The sequence below is a fragment of the Sceloporus occidentalis genome, unplaced genomic scaffold (genome assembly GCF_023333645.1).
Source record: "Sceloporus occidentalis isolate IW3139 unplaced genomic scaffold, rSceOcc1.0.p SCAF_52, whole genome shotgun sequence".
Classification (NCBI taxonomy): domain Eukaryota; kingdom Metazoa; phylum Chordata; class Lepidosauria; order Squamata; family Phrynosomatidae; genus Sceloporus; species Sceloporus occidentalis.
Window position 1 is genome coordinate 147008 of NW_028317032.1, and position 15711 is coordinate 162718.

The following is a 15711-nucleotide window of genomic DNA, read 5'->3' on the forward strand; positions in this document are numbered from 1 at the left end:
TAATATTAATATATATCGGCTGCAGCGGCTACTATTTATATATATATATTGGCAGCAGGGTCATATTAATATATATCGGCAGCAGGGTCTAATATTAATATATATCGGCAGCAGGGTCTAATATTAATATATATCGGCAGCAGGGTCTAATATTGAAGAATGAAAACGAACTGCCAGTTCAGCTGTTATTTTGAAATCATATTTCAACCACGGTCTTTACTTCAAAGAGATAAGCACATATTATGTAGTTAAAAATGGATGTCTAACGCATATATATATATCTATATATATATATATATAGTGTATATGTAGCATTTCATAATTGGCCCCCTTACTTTGGTCCCTGCCCCCCCATGTGCCCCCTCTAAATATGAAAGCTGGAGACGCCACTGGGGTACACTGCTGTTGGTGGTCTGAATCATGACGCGAAAGTTGCTCAAATACTCCTTAAAACATCATCTTCTTTTTGCAAAATCGCTGCTGTGGCCTCTGAGCGGAGCTGAGATAGGGATGCTGGGAAGAATAGACCCAAGTTTAATGCTATGCCAAATGGCCTGAACCTTGATATTTAGGTTAACCACTAACATGTGCTTAACTTAATCTGGGATTTGACTTAACATTTATTTAATTTCTTCATTTCCATAGAACCATGTCCTCACTATACACAATGGGATTCTGATCAGAAGATCTCAGCAGATTTTTGTGCAATTTATGAAGTAGTGTCACTACAGATGGTGCCTTACTGGGCAAAAGCAAAATGGGAAAACAGGACAAAAAAATCTTTCCATGTCTAGTGACCAATTAATGGGTACCTACACTACCCCCAAACCTACACATGTCTATGCCGCTCCCTTCCTCCCAAGGATCCTACGAAGGATTGGGTTCACACAGTTGTCATACACACATACAAACATGAAAAAACTCAAAAGAGATTATATTTTAAGGATTATTTTGTAGATTATTTTTTTCATTTTTTGGATCATGGTTCCCATCAGACAAATGAAAAAAAAGTAATATGTGCTATATTGCTTTCGTGCGTTGTTTTAAGATTTTGAACGTTGGAAAGAATAAAGCAGAAGTCACCTGGCTAAAGTGCAATTTTCTTAGGGTGGGATGATTTCGATAAGATGATGTGGCTAACCAGATATGACCTTGCTCCAAGTACAGTATATATTTTAAAACCCTTTCTAGGCTCCTATGGTGTTATTCATTAAATCGCTAGGACACTGTTCCGATTGATATAGCTTATTGGTTTATCTCAAAGTTTGGCTTATGTGATCCATAAGAGTAACGTGTAGCCCACTTTTGAAAAAATTACCAATGGTGAATTCTCCGTATGGAGAGCAACTTCTTCATTCCGTCAGCCTCTAATTCAATCCCCACTGATTTCAATGGGAGCTTAACATTGCACTAGACATGGGGACATTGTAGTCTAGGTGCCTCATGGCACATGGGTGTAAATTAGCCATTTGGGGAAGCTATAGGCATATTATAGATGTTTTACGCATCTAGTGTCTAGTTTTCACTCAGGACTTTTTCACCAAATAGCGAGTAGGGCAAAAAATTGGTTATTCAGGGTTATTCGGAGTGACATGTGGGTCATTACTTCCCCCACACATACATGAAAATAACTGTAAATAAAAAGAATAATTGTTCTTTTAAAAATAGAAAAAGGAGTCTAAAAAATAGAATATCAATCTCTACTTGAAGGGTATAGCCTGTAGGAAAACTGTTTTTATCATTTAACTTATGCGGTCATTCGGTAATAATAATATAACCAATATATCAAGGATAGATAAACAATAATGGCAATAATGTAAGAACGTTTTACTTTGCTGAAAGGTGGTAGATAAACGGAACAGTCTCCCACCAGAAATTGTGGAGGGATTTTTAAAGATGCATGAGTTACGCATATGGCTCCTGAACTTATGTCAAGACCAAGGACTGATTAAGGATTCTCTGCAGCAGGAATAATGGGCAGACTAGACAAAGCCAAATGACTCATATGTGTGATCAAGTTCTAAGTTTCTATCATCAATGATCTTAAATCGTCATCTTAAAACCAAGGAAGGGGATAAACTGAAAAAAAATGACCCTAAAACACATAATCTACCCAGTGTCTGAAAGTAGTGGATTCTAAAATATAAACATACTCCGACACAACCAGCTGCCATTTTATATAATGTATTACTGTCTAGACAGTGTGTGAATTAGATTGGGCTTTTTTATCACTGTGTCAGTTTGGAGTGGACCTTTTCCTTGGACTTGTTGATGAGGACTTGAGGGCTTTAATGATCATTTTCAAACGCAGAGTTGCCATCAGAAATCTTGGGGTCCAGTCCTAACCAGAAGACAATACTCCCCCTAGAACATCCCTCTCAATGTTCCTTCTGTGCCCTGCCCCATGATACAAAGTTCAGTAAGGGGTCACAGTCCACAATCCTCAGGCTGTCATGTCTGGAAAGGGACAACTCGGCCCCAAACCCTACAGGTGCCTAGTCATGGATAGTGGGCACCAAGGGCCATTCCCCTCGTAGACCACACAAGGCTCAATTGTAATTTTCACTGTCCACCCTCATGGGAACCAGCATATGCTTATGTTAACCTTTTGACTTTTATTTATTGTCCATAAAGGGCAGATATGGATGGGTTCCAGAGGGTAATTGACTTTTTTTTTTTAACATATCACCATGGAATAGGAGGTTAAGGGAAGGCATGACATTCTCCCACATGGTATTTCACTTTAAATCTCTTTCATTTTAAATTCCAGTAAGCAGAGGTAGAGACACAACTCTAAACAAGAGTTGGCCTTTAGTTTAGCATAAACTTAGCTCGAGGTTGAACACGTAAAATCTTTTATGAAAGCACTTTACCTTCACTTTATTATATCATTTATAATTTTTACCAGTATCCCAACGGAAATAAAGCATCACGAGAAATCTGGGGTTTTTTTAGAGGCGCTCTCAGGTTTTCAGTCTCTGTATCTTCAAATCCAATGACACAGCCATTGTTTTTACGTCATTCATATGTAAATTGACCCTGATACCGAAACTATACTAATAGTCGTAAATTCCTGTATTATCTTAGCATCTCCAAAGTAAAAATAGATGAATAACTATTGAGGCAACTACATATCAGGATTTTCCAGTTATGAAGTTGCCCATAGGGACAAAATCCCGATGTATGCAAAAAATGTGCAAATTGTCGAAATGATCACGCCAACAAGTCAATCTGTGAAAACAATTTCAAGTTCATCACTCTACAGCAAGGAAGATTATTCAAAAGTAGACATCCAGGGCAGTTGCCAATCTTTCCAGGAGTGGACATCCAAAGGCCATGTAACCGGACATTGATCCCAAGCACACCAGCAAATCTACAACAGAATGCTTGCAAAAGAATCAAGGTGTTGCACTGGCCCAGTCAATGTCCAGACCTCAACCCGATTGAAATGCTGTGGGGGACCTTAAGAGAGCTGTGCATAAACAAATGCCTGCAAACCTCAATGAACTGAAGCAACATTTATAAAAAGAGTAGGTTAAAATTCCTCCACAACAATGTAAGAGACTGATAAAGCCATACAGAAAACTATTTTTTGCTGCTAAAGGTGCTTCTACAAGCTATTGAATAAATTTATACACACAGCTTCTCCATTTTGGTTTTACTTTTGTTGAATAAATCATGACACAGTGTCATATGTCATGTGTTGATTAATCTTTCTCTGTCACCCTTCCTCATCTGCTACTCCACTATGCCAATCACTTCATTGGTTCCTCTTACCCTTCAGAATCAAATTAAAACTTTTGACCCTGACCTACAGAGCCCTTAACAACTCAGCACCCCCTTACATCTCTTCCCTGTGTTTATTTTATATCTAGGATTGCCTTATGCCTATCCCATGCATGCTTAAACTCCTTCACTGTACTAAGCTCAACCACCTCAGCTGGAAGGCTATCCCATGCATCCACTACCCTCTCAGGAAATTTAAGACTATGTTCTCTTGTTGTAGTAATGACTGCAGTATGTAGTTTGCATGTGTATACAGTAGTGTGACAGTGTGCATGTGAAGAGGGTAGTGTCAGTGTGTATCGTTCAGACAAAAAAACTCTCCAAACTGACCAAACTCTTCTGAAGACAAGGAAGTTACATTTTTTTTGTTTCTCCATCTTGTATTTTTACTTTTATGTATACTTCCATTGTTTTACCAATATAGAAAAACTGGTGAGGCAATGGGACTGAAGCCCAAATCTGTTATATTGTGTCTTTGGGAAATTCCTCAAACAATTTCTGATGGACAATCAATGATCACGGAGACAATAAACTGTGAACAATTACTCAAACTAAATGAAGAGCTTTCATATGGTAATACAGCCAGTGCACCTACCAGTACAACCAGTTAGCTAATGTTAATTACCTCCAGGGAGTCTGCATAGAATATGAAACAGTAACAGGGTTTTTTTTTTAAAGGGTAATTCATTTCTGAATCAACAGGAATCGTATTTTAGAAATGAGATTTATCATACCATGACCTGCCACACATCAGAGGTGTCGATGGTGTTGGAGATCAGCACCATTAATACAAACGAATCCCTAGCCACAAATGTTTTTTTGTTTTTGTTTTTGTTTTTTTTTTATACTTTCATATTTTTATAAACTGCACTATAAAAAAAATAAGCTAGATCCATCTGTGATATTTATTAAGCTTATAACATCTTGAATATTACAGGCCACGAGACATGGCTACACATCATGAGAATAAATGATACATACATGGGTTGAGTTATGAATGGCATATGGAAAATTTCTCATGAAACATAGGGCATGGGGGGGAAGTATATGGAATGTTTCAATGCCTCCATCTGAACAAAAAAATCATGTGTTTTTGTGTTGGTGGGAAGTCAAAAGTTTAATTTTCTCAACATGGAACGTTATATGTGTCTGCGCATGAACAATGCCCTGGACACCCAGCACAAATATGCCACTGACAAGACCAGTGGTAGTTGTCTATAAGGAGAGATAATGTAGCCACCTGCCAAGTTGACATGTTAAGTTCACCATTTGGTGTATCTGTTCCACTGTTCCACCCGTTCCACAGTCCGTTCTTCCATGATGAAGGAATTATGGCCCTATGCAAGTGTCCAATAATAATAATAATAATAACAGTTAAGTTAATTTACATGCTGGGAACTTGCCACCATTGCAGGAAAAATCATCGGTTAAGTCAAGATTCCTTTAACATCACAAATAGGAGAATAATGCGCTGGTGGAACACAACTCTCGTGAAGCTCATTGAAGATAGTGATGACGGTCTAGCCCAAAACACCTAATGCACCAGGGATACCCAAACGTGTCATGTTTTTGAAAGCCCCCCCCCCCGCATGCAAAAAAACAGCCTGCCTGGCAATGAGGTTGCATTATTTCTTGTTTATTTTAACAGGAGTGTAACTCAAAATTCCAGAGCCATCTACAAGCTGTGTTCCTGGATCCCTCACTCCTGTATTGAACTAAATTGATCTAAATCACAGGGGCTGCAGTCTTACCCCTTGATTTTTATATCCCACTGTACAGCGCTACAGAATATGATGAAATCAGTTTATACCATGAAGGTTTTTGAACACAGTAATTGAACAGCTTTATTTTTCACTATTTGTTCGTTTTACAGTACATGCAAAAATTTAAATCATTTCAAAGAAATTGCTTTTAATTTCTACATTTTATTTTAAATGTATTAAAAAACATTACTTTCTATAAAAATGTTCATGTATTCTTATTTTTAAATGGAAATGTTCATTTATTTAATTAACTTTACCAAAATTTGTAATTCGAGGTAGATTTTTTTTTCCCTCCAACCTGGAGGGCGGGCCTCTCTCAGGGCTGCCTGTTGATTGGTTGTCACTCTCATCATTAGGTCTATATATATATATAGATGTCTGCCCCGGTACATTGTCTCTGTCAGGAGCTTTTCTTCATCTAACAATGGAGCTGACCAAGTTCCTTGTACTGCTTACTGTCGGGTGGAGCATTTCCCTGGCTCTTCCTTTAGGGGTAAGTGAATAGCTTCAAGACGCTGTGATTCTGCATTATCTTTAATGTTCTAAGCTCTCTCTATCTTGTTTGTCCATTGAAAGTTTGTTTTCTTGTTGGAGTAGATATGCCTGCACATTAATTTACACTCATCCCACTGTATCTGCTTTCATCTTCACAGGACGGTCAGGATAAGTGGAGTGGTAAGTATTGGATCCGTAACTAGACCTATCAGTAAACCCTTACTGATCACTGCCTTCCCAATCTCCATACATCTCCTGATGCTCTTGGACTTCTTATAAGTGAATTAAACTATGCCTAAATTAGGGGTTTCTGGTGTCTAGAAGGGGGAATGATGGTTGTGCCCCGACCCAAAAGCTCAGCACTCAAGACAGCTGGCTAGTTTCCCAATACAGTACAGTTGGTCCTGAATTATCCCAACATGATCATCAACCCAGCATTAGTTAGATCCACCAGTGTACTCTTCTACTACAAAAATGTCTCATTTTGCACTTCCGTATGATAAAACCCTCCCTGTTCCTTCACAGAAACCAATGATGAGCCCACTTATGAGGATGATGACCATAAGACTATATTTGAGCAAATTGAAGACAGGAACAAAGGTGAGATTTGTATCAATACTAAGATCAATCATTGTTTTTATTATAACTTAATATCCGACATCTACTCAACTTTAAACTTTGTTCATTGGTCTTGTTTAAGGTTCAGAAGTCATATACTGTACCTATCCCATCTCTTACTGTATTAAACTCTACCAATCCTGCTAGTAGGCTATTCAATGTATCTATCACCCTCTAAGTAAAGTCAAACTTCCTAATGTTTCATCTCACCTGTAAATTTATAGTTTAATGACTAAAATCTAGACTTGGGCACCGGCCAACTCTTTGTGTTCGTCTTCGTGGGGGAAAAAATCTTCATATTCCAGGAATATTCGCCTGTTCCTGTGTTCGGTTCGGGCGAATATTCGTGTACATTCTTCGTGTTCGTTTTTTTCTTCGTTTTTTGTAGAAGGGGTTAATACGGGGTTAACGCGGTGCGCACTACGCAGCAGCCTTGGAGCCAGGATTTTAAAGGCCAGTACGAGCAACTCTATTGATCGCGGGCAGGGACCTCCTCTGTCATCAATGCACTTGCACTTCATTGGTTGATGGCAGACGAGCCACCTGCTGGCGACCAATAGAGTCGCTGGTACAGACTTTAAAAAGCCTGGTGCCGCAACTTGGCCGGGGGAGAACACTGGTCTTATCCACCAATTTGATGATGCCAGAGGAGACCCCTGCAGGCGACCAATAGAGTCGCCTGCACGGCCCTTTAACTCCTGACGGCGAACTTACGGATTTCCGCTCCCGTTAACCCCTGCAATGCTGCATAGATGAGGTAGGCTAGATGGGGAAGGGACCAGGGAGATTAGTAAACGAAGACGAACACGAAGATTCTTCGTGTTGTGTGTCTTCGTCTTCGTATACGTTTTGCCATTGCCATGTTCGTATGTTCGGTATTCGGGCTGAACAACTAAAACGTGTTCGTTTGCATGTTCGCCCGAATACGAATAGACACAAGTCTACTAAAAACCCTATATTTTTCATTCACTCATGTAAAAAAAATAAAAATATTAATCTGACCCTTTTCTTTGCAGGTATCCCCAAACCTCTAATTGGAGGGGACATTGCTTATCAAGTTTCCCGCAGAGCAAAAAACTGTGAGAATTGTTTGTGGACAATATCCCGAGATGGGACAGTTTACATCCCTTATGTCATTTCCTCTAAATACAGTAAGTAGCCTCAGAAATTAACTTTAAACAGAGACATGTAATGTTGATTCCAGCCACTCATGTGTTCTTTCTGTCCTCAGGTAATTCAGAGACATTGTTGATTATGTCTGCTTTGGAGGAGTTAGAAGTCATGAGCTGCATTAAGTTTGTGAGCAGGAATTCAGAAAGAGACTATTTAAGCATAGAACCAGTATCAGGGTAAGTCTCAGCTTAACCTATGGGGGCAAAATGCAGTGTTGATAGCCTAACTAGACCTTCTAACAGTCGTCAGTATCTTTTTCCAGGCAGGTACAGACTAAAACAACAACAGTGATTTTCTTCCTGCCTTTCATCTGTATATACAGACTCATAACTTGCTATTTATCGTTACCCACTGAGATGAGATTTCTATTGGTTCACTTTGTTCTTCATACACAATAACATTTTATTCTTAGGTGTTGGTCCTCCATTGGAAGAACTGGTGGCAAACAGATGCTGAGTCTGGACAAAGTTGGTTGTGTCCGCTATGGAACAGCCCAGCATGAAATAATGCACTCACTTGGCTTTTACCACGAACATACCAGGAGCGACAGGGATGAATATATCGATGTCATATGGGAGAACATCATAAAAGGTGAGCAACGCAGACACAAATATGCATGAGTGAATCAGAAATGGCATGGAGGATTGTGGTTTTATCTGTACTGCTTTGTACACAAAGCTATAATTGGATGATTGGGAACAGATCTGGAGTAGTTCTGGGAGGTTCATGGCTTTGATAATATGTCAGTGACATGGAAACCGTAATGGGTATCATTATATTGTGTCTATGTATCATCTTTTAGGTGCTCAAGAAAACTTTTTGAAGGAGAACACCAATAACCTGAATCTCCCATATGACTACAACTCTGTGATGCATTACCACAGGTAGGTAGACAATTGGATCATGGAAGAGAATGGACACTTGTCTCTGCAAGCAGGCCCTGACTGGCAATCTGGCAAATACCTAGTGGGCCGCTGGCTGACATTGCTCCACACTCCATCGCGCCACATTCCATCGCTCCACACTCCATCACTCCACACTCCAATCTGCTGCTCCAGTGGCAGATCGGGTATTGCGGTGTGCAGCCACCGTCTGGATATGCCTGGCCACACGCATAAAAACGTTACGTAAGCGGCCTCTCAAATCCAGACGATTGAGAGGAGGCCGCAAGCCTTAAAGTGCCAGGGCTGACTAGTCATTCCCAGTCAGGCCCTGTCTGCAACATGAGGGCATTTTCTAATTCCTCCAATTTTCTCAGATTTCTCTGTTTTAACAACATATTGTCTCCATTGTTACAGCTCTGCCTTTAGCAGTCCACATAACAAAACAACCTTAATCCCAAAACCTGACCCCAAAGTTCCTCTTGGACAGAGGGTAGGATTGAGCAGTCTCGATATCATGAAGCTGAACACCCTCTACAAATGCAGTAAGGCATTGTCTATTGATTTACCCCGTGTCGCTTAAGACCCTCTGTTTAGAGCAATCTATTATAATGATGCGAGTAGTAAAATATGCAATACTTTAATGTTACTTGAATATGATTAAGTTCTAGTGGACTGCTCCTAACAACGTACATATGACACTATATAGCAGCCTCTGTTACCATATACATAAAATCCACTTAGTAAAACCAGCCCACAGCACAAAACCAGCCAGACAGAATATATTAAAGAAAGAAATCCTAGTGATGTATGATTAATGATACGACTATTTGCACTGTATTTTAGTAAAATATATTTTCCTATTTTCTTTAGATCTCTGTCGTTCAAAGTTCATGAGTCCTTCAGGATCCTTTAGAGCCAACAGCAGCTCCCTCAAGCAACTCGATGACGGCTGTCTGTGGTTGATCCAAATCCCAAAAAACAAGGTGAATGTTTTCTCATTGTAATGCCCTTTTAATCTCATCAATAATACTGCTTTTTATTCTAAATACTTTTAATTATTATATTTAAGCAGTAATAGTTAATCCATTTAACTCAAAGAGTGATTTGATCTGAGTCTTACGTCGGGAAATATGGGCAGACTAGATGGGCCGAATGGCTCTTATCTGCCGTCTATGTTTCTATGTTTAGTTTTGTTTGCAATACCCCAAATGATCTATTTCCCTCCAAGGTCTATCTGCAGCTCCGTGACATAAAAATTCCTCAATCCACTGGATGTGATGACAGTTACATCAAAATCTACGATGGAGCTAGTAAATCAGCCCAAGTTCTTCTGGACAAGACCTGCGGAGATGTGGTACTTCCACCTATATTTTCTTCAGGGACAAATATGTTGGTGGAATTTGTGAGCAAAAACAGAGTTGTTCCAAATGGATTTACTGCTGACTATAATACTGGTAAGATTTAATAATAAATCAAACGCATCACCCCTTAGGGCAAGTTTGGTAGAATTGGAGGGTTCTTCAGTACTAAACTAAGAAAGTAATGACCTTTTGAATAAATCAGTTGTTATTAAGAGCGGATGTTTGAGTACAAATTTGATAATGGTGGCTAGAAGCAAAAAAATAGGACTGAAGCTCAAAATGGGCCTATGATTAAGTGCCCCGCGGCATGAAACACGTGAGGCCGCTGGCTTCATTAAGCCCAAATAATACCTCTTCCTATATAACTGATGAATTTTATGTGCTGTTAAACAATACATTTTGCCAAACCGGGAGATCTCCAGTGCTATTTTCTGCTCCTGCTGAGAAATTATGGAGGTTTCTGGACAGTGATGCTCCCTGGGGAATATAAAGTGTGTGTACATAAAAGGATTATGGTATGGCGCCTGCCTTACTTTTGATTACTTTTCTGGTATCTGGCTAGAAAACAGTTCTCATAGTAATTATTTGTATGTGTACTACCCTATCGTGTAATCCAGGCCTTGCAAATAGTGACAAAGTATTAGATTAGTATTTAGATTAGTGATATAAATGTTACAGAAGCCTCCTTACATTTTTGAGGGAAACTAAATTCCTAATATACAGTATTTGCTAAAACATAACCCCCTTAGCCTTCTTCCGTTTCCTTGTACAGGTACTGTTTGGTATTTATATCTAAGATAGTATATGGTACTTGAACATATTAGTGAAAATTATTAGTAAAGGACAGTTTACTGTCCCTGACACCCCCGCTAAAGAAGAATCCATATTAAGGTGCTCTATGAGTACTTTAAAATACATTATTCAAAAAAGCACTTCACTGAGGTAGAAGCTCCAGCTGCCTTCCACTCCTGTGGTTGGACGATTCTTGTCACTGATTGGCTGCTTGAACCAACCAATCAATGGCAGAATGAGCTCCCATTCATATCAGTGGGAGAGCATTTCACGCATGTGCACGGGGATCTGAACAGACCCCCATCCACGCCATTCACCAAGCAACACTGGAACATACAGGCAATTTGTATATCATGTGCAAGAAAAAGTTCGGACAAATTCATCTCCTGCATGGAAAATAGCCAAGGGGGGGCGGATAAGGGGCTAATGAAAATGGAATTCTGCAGATTATGGCTGGCATGTCTATTTAATTACAAAGTCTGCTATTCAGAAAGGGCATTTACATATTAATATTGTATCAAGTCACTTTATACAATAATAACACTGATTCTCTGTCTTGCAGTGACTCCTGAATGATATGAAACAAAAGAATGAGAGGAATCCATGAAATCAACATGAATATGTTAAATATTAATACGTATAGAGATGTTCTGTACATCGATGTTTCAATAACGGCAATTGTCCTTTTTTAAATTATGTGAGATTGGGTCTGTAATATGTACATAATTTACGTTTTTAGACGTCAGAAATTATGATTTTGTATTTCGTGGCAATGTGCATGGCTGATCCTGCAATCATTTCACATCTCTAGCCAGAAAGGACTTGCTGTCAATACCCCTGTTTCAATTAAGTTCATAGATGTAAATGTTAATGATTGTTTGTATATAGGTCTGCCAGTGAAATGTCCACGCTCCATAAACCATATTAAACTGTCCCCGCTTACCACAGTGGAAAGGGTTCTGTTTTTGGGGAGATGGGTACAAGGGGTCCACTGGGACTACTTCTTCGCCATGGTACAGAGTGCCACATTTCCCCAATTTCTCCTGGGACTTGTACTGTTGTGTTCTATTTGTTTGGGGGAGGTTGGTATAAATATGTGTGCTTGTCCCCTAATAAAGTGAGTAGTTCCTGGTTGACCCTCAACCATTCAGTCTGGGGAGTATCAGTCAGCGGCCGATACTATGGTATCGACAGGGAACGAGCGAGAGGCTCAGTTGTTGGTGGTTGACGGGGGGAAGCCGACTTAAGCGGTTGTATCCAGCCAAGGTAACGAGATCCACTACAAATTGGTGGTAGCTGTGGGATATGCTTTCTCCTCACGGGGCATTTCCAAACCACCATCTGGACCTCGACAGAGAAATCGTCCAGGAGTGATACAGTCCTGAGGAAGACGGCTTGTCTTGGTTTTGAGGGCCCCGGCTTATTATGGAAGGGTTTTGAGGAAGACAGCAATGTTGGAAGAGACTAGGAATATAGCTTCTAGGAAATTTGGGGGCGCCAGAGAAACCAGCTGGATCTTGCCAGAGCTGGAACTGGATTTGATCAGTCTGGCTAACCAGGAGTGGGAACTGGAGGGCATACCAAAGACTGCTAGAACGTATTCAGCAGCATGCACTGGAGACCATGGACGTAGAATATGATTCAACCTCACAGAAGAGCTGGCATCAGGGCAGAGCGCCGCTGGCCTCTGTCCCCAACATGCAGGGGATCAGTGGCGCAGGACTCCCGAGTATTGGCCACTGAAGTTGCAGTTGAAAGCCCAACGAAAGAGCTGGCAGTGGGGCAGAGTGCCGCTGGTCTCTGCTCACAAGTATCGATGGCCAAGGACGATTAGGTGTCGGTCACCAGGGCCCCAGCCAAGTCCCTAGCTGAAGTGCTGGTCACCGCTGGTCTCCACCCACAAGCTCCCCACTTTTCTGCATGGAGGCCTCATCCTGTATGGCCCTCAGCATCCTTGGGGAGAGCAGGGAGATGGGCAGTGGCAGAGTGTGAAGCACTGACAGGGTTACAGGGACGGGAGGTAGGCAACCTCAGCAGCAGCAGGAGCAGCTGGAAGGGGATGCAGGTAGAATCTGAGAAGCTGAGTTAGTGCCCTAAAGATGGTGCAGCCTGCCCATCTTCCCAGCAGTATCATAAGTACCAGGGAGGGGATGCAGGCAACATCACTCCCTAGTGGCAGACAGCAAAAATTAAGAAATACCGTATTTGTTCGATTATAAGACGACGCCCTAAAATTTGAATATTATTTTAGGAAAAAAGAAAAAGCCTGAATATAAGACTACCCTATAAGAAAAAAGTTTTACTAGTAAATATTAATTCACATGTAAACTATTTTTTTCATATTTATTAAAAACTATGATTGTGTCAAGAACCACAAACCAGATGGAAACATAAATGCGGTGCAATCAACTTTATTTATATACAAAAAATAATAAAGCGCAGAGAAATAATGTCCATATAACGTAGTCCAAAGTCCAAGCCAGGGGTCGAGAGCCCCCCCTTATCTACCCTTCCTCTCCCTCCGTCCCTGCCGCCACCCCCCCCTTGTACTTACCTTTCAGCAGTCCTGCGGCGAGTCTCCCTGTTCGGTCTCGGTGCCGGCTTGTAATGCTGAGCGCCGGAATTACAAGACGGCACCGAGACCGAACAGGAAGACTCACCGCAGAGGAGAGAGAGAGGGGCGCCGAGCAGGTAGTGACAGCCCCTTTCTCTCTCTTTCGCGTTAAAAAAAAAAAAAAAAAAAAAGGGCTTGGGGCGGCAAAGTGCCGCCCCTTCAAAAGTGCCGCCTGGAGCGGTTGCCCCACTCGGCTCCATTGTCGGGCCGGCCCTGTGCACAGTAGCGGAGATGGACAGTGCCTGGTGCAGGGCGACTGAGCTTTCCAGGGTGTTGAGCACCTAGGGTTGTGCGGCCACATACCCCTGACATAGCAGCGGATGTTGTCCAGAACAAAAGGTGATATCCTGCAGGCACCCTGGAGCAGGCATGAGACATAGCTCTACTGACAAATGTGCAGGATGCTGCAGGCTGGGAGTAAGGAAGCTGTGACGGATCGACCAGGGACCTCAGGTTGTCCCTGTCCGCCAAGAGACGACTTCTCCCGCTAGGACTACAACCACCGCAACCCGTCGCCAATATCCCCAAGCAAAGTAAAGGGATATCGCTATCCAGTACCCAAATAACCAGGCAAGACTAGTCTTAAGGTACAACAAGAGGAGAACTGATTTATTTTAGACACACAGGGCTGGATATATCCAGCAAAACACACATTAACAAAAAACAAGATATTGGGATACAAAACACCACCCAGAGACAACAGGGCAGTAATACAATAGGGCACAGACACCACTAAAATAAGGAATACACATTGTCTTAATTAGATTAGATTCTAGACCTTAGTGTGCTGTGTGTAAACGGTTAGGAAATAATAATTTATTAATGACACACAAAAGGGCTTCATGTCACTGGATAACATTAACTGAGGGGTAGGGTGACTCTAGGAACCGTCACAGTCCCAAAATGCACGAACCCCAAATCTGTTTCCGAGCTCCACAGTCTTTAGAGTCTCTTATGATTTGGAGAACGTGGCACTCCTTACCAGGGCCCATAGTCTGTAGGAAGGAGGCTGACACTCAGTCCCCTCCAGGAGCCCATGGCACAGAGGCTTCCGTGACAGAAGCTAAGCAGAGTAACAGCAAGCAAGGGGGACTGAGCAAGAAACATAGCCAGACAAGACATACAAGGTACAGGACACAACAAAGGACCCGGAACAAGGCAAGGAACACAGGGGATGGAGTGAGGAGCCGAGATCCTCAGACGCTTCTCCTTTAAGCAAGGATAGGATATCTTAACTGGGACATGGAGAGAGGAGAGAGGAACCAAGATCCTCAGATGATTCAGGGAAAAGAGGGCACATACCAATTCATTCATCCTTACGCATTCACACAATTCATCCACACATTAATTCTCTTACTCATTCTCACTCTTTCTTTCAAGATTCTTACAACCTCCTTTTCTCACAATCTCCTCCCCCTTCTCACTATCTACCCCCTCTCTCCCCTTCTTACTATCTACCCCCCTTCTCACTATCTACCCCCTCCCCCCTTCTTACTATGTACCCCCTTTCCCCTTCCCTTGCAGTTCACTTACCCTGGTGAAATCATGTGGTGGGAACATGAGGCCTCAGTCTCTCTGTCCTGCCGCGGTGCACGCAGCTTCACTGCTGAGCGTCGGAATATGACGTCATTTTCCGACGCTCATCATGAAGCGCCGCACCACGACAGAGGCTACGAGCTCTCACCACCACAGTCAGGGCGGTGGTAGGGAGCTGAGGAGACAAAGGGGGCCGAGCGGTTGCTAAAAACTTTTTCATGTGCGACCACTCGGTGCCCCTTTCTCTCCTCCTCTCCCTGCCGCCTCGGTGTTGGTGATGGGACGGCCGCACGGCGCCCCTGTTGCCGTGGCGCCCTGTGCGGCCGCACAGCTCGCACACACCTAAGGCCGGCCCTGGTCCTAGCGCTAAACCCTGCCTAATAAGCTGAAACTTAACATTGAATCTAACAAACGGGTGGGGAACACCTTATAAAGGAAACAGGAGCTGAAGATAAGAGCAGGACTGGAAACAAAGTATCAGAAGTACAGGACAGAGCATAAGGAAATCCAGGAATGGATTACAGCATAGGGGGAACTGTAGCGAGACGGGTACTGTAGCGAGACAGGGGAAACTAGAGATAAGCAGCTCCGCAGCCTGAATGGGGCCTGACAGAAGCTGATCAGTCGATTTATCCCCCCCCTCCGTGGAGTTTTTGGTTAAACCATGATTTTCTATCAATGTCTCATTT

The 15711-nt window shown here is 42.0% G+C and overlaps 1 protein-coding gene across 1 annotated transcript in view; it reads left to right on the top strand.

Moving 5' to 3' along the window:
• The window catches only part of LOC149288304 (dorsal-ventral patterning tolloid-like protein 1), a 48204-nt gene extending 33011 nt beyond the window's left edge, over nucleotides 1-15193 (top strand). The window contains exons 14-23 of the mRNA XM_089491857.1: nucleotides 6570-6644; nucleotides 7679-7813; nucleotides 7894-8011; nucleotides 8248-8426; nucleotides 8638-8719; nucleotides 9134-9261; nucleotides 9590-9702; nucleotides 9948-10173; nucleotides 11761-11885; nucleotides 15011-15193. Coding sequence (XP_089347983.1) covers nucleotides 6570-6644; nucleotides 7679-7813; nucleotides 7894-8011; nucleotides 8248-8426; nucleotides 8638-8719; nucleotides 9134-9261; nucleotides 9590-9702; nucleotides 9948-10173; nucleotides 11761-11885; nucleotides 15011-15193 — 1364 coding nt within the window. The remainder of the gene's footprint in view (nucleotides 1-6569; nucleotides 6645-7678; nucleotides 7814-7893; nucleotides 8012-8247; nucleotides 8427-8637; nucleotides 8720-9133; nucleotides 9262-9589; nucleotides 9703-9947; nucleotides 10174-11760; nucleotides 11886-15010) is intronic.
• The last annotated feature ends 518 nt before the right edge of the window (nucleotides 15194-15711 follow it).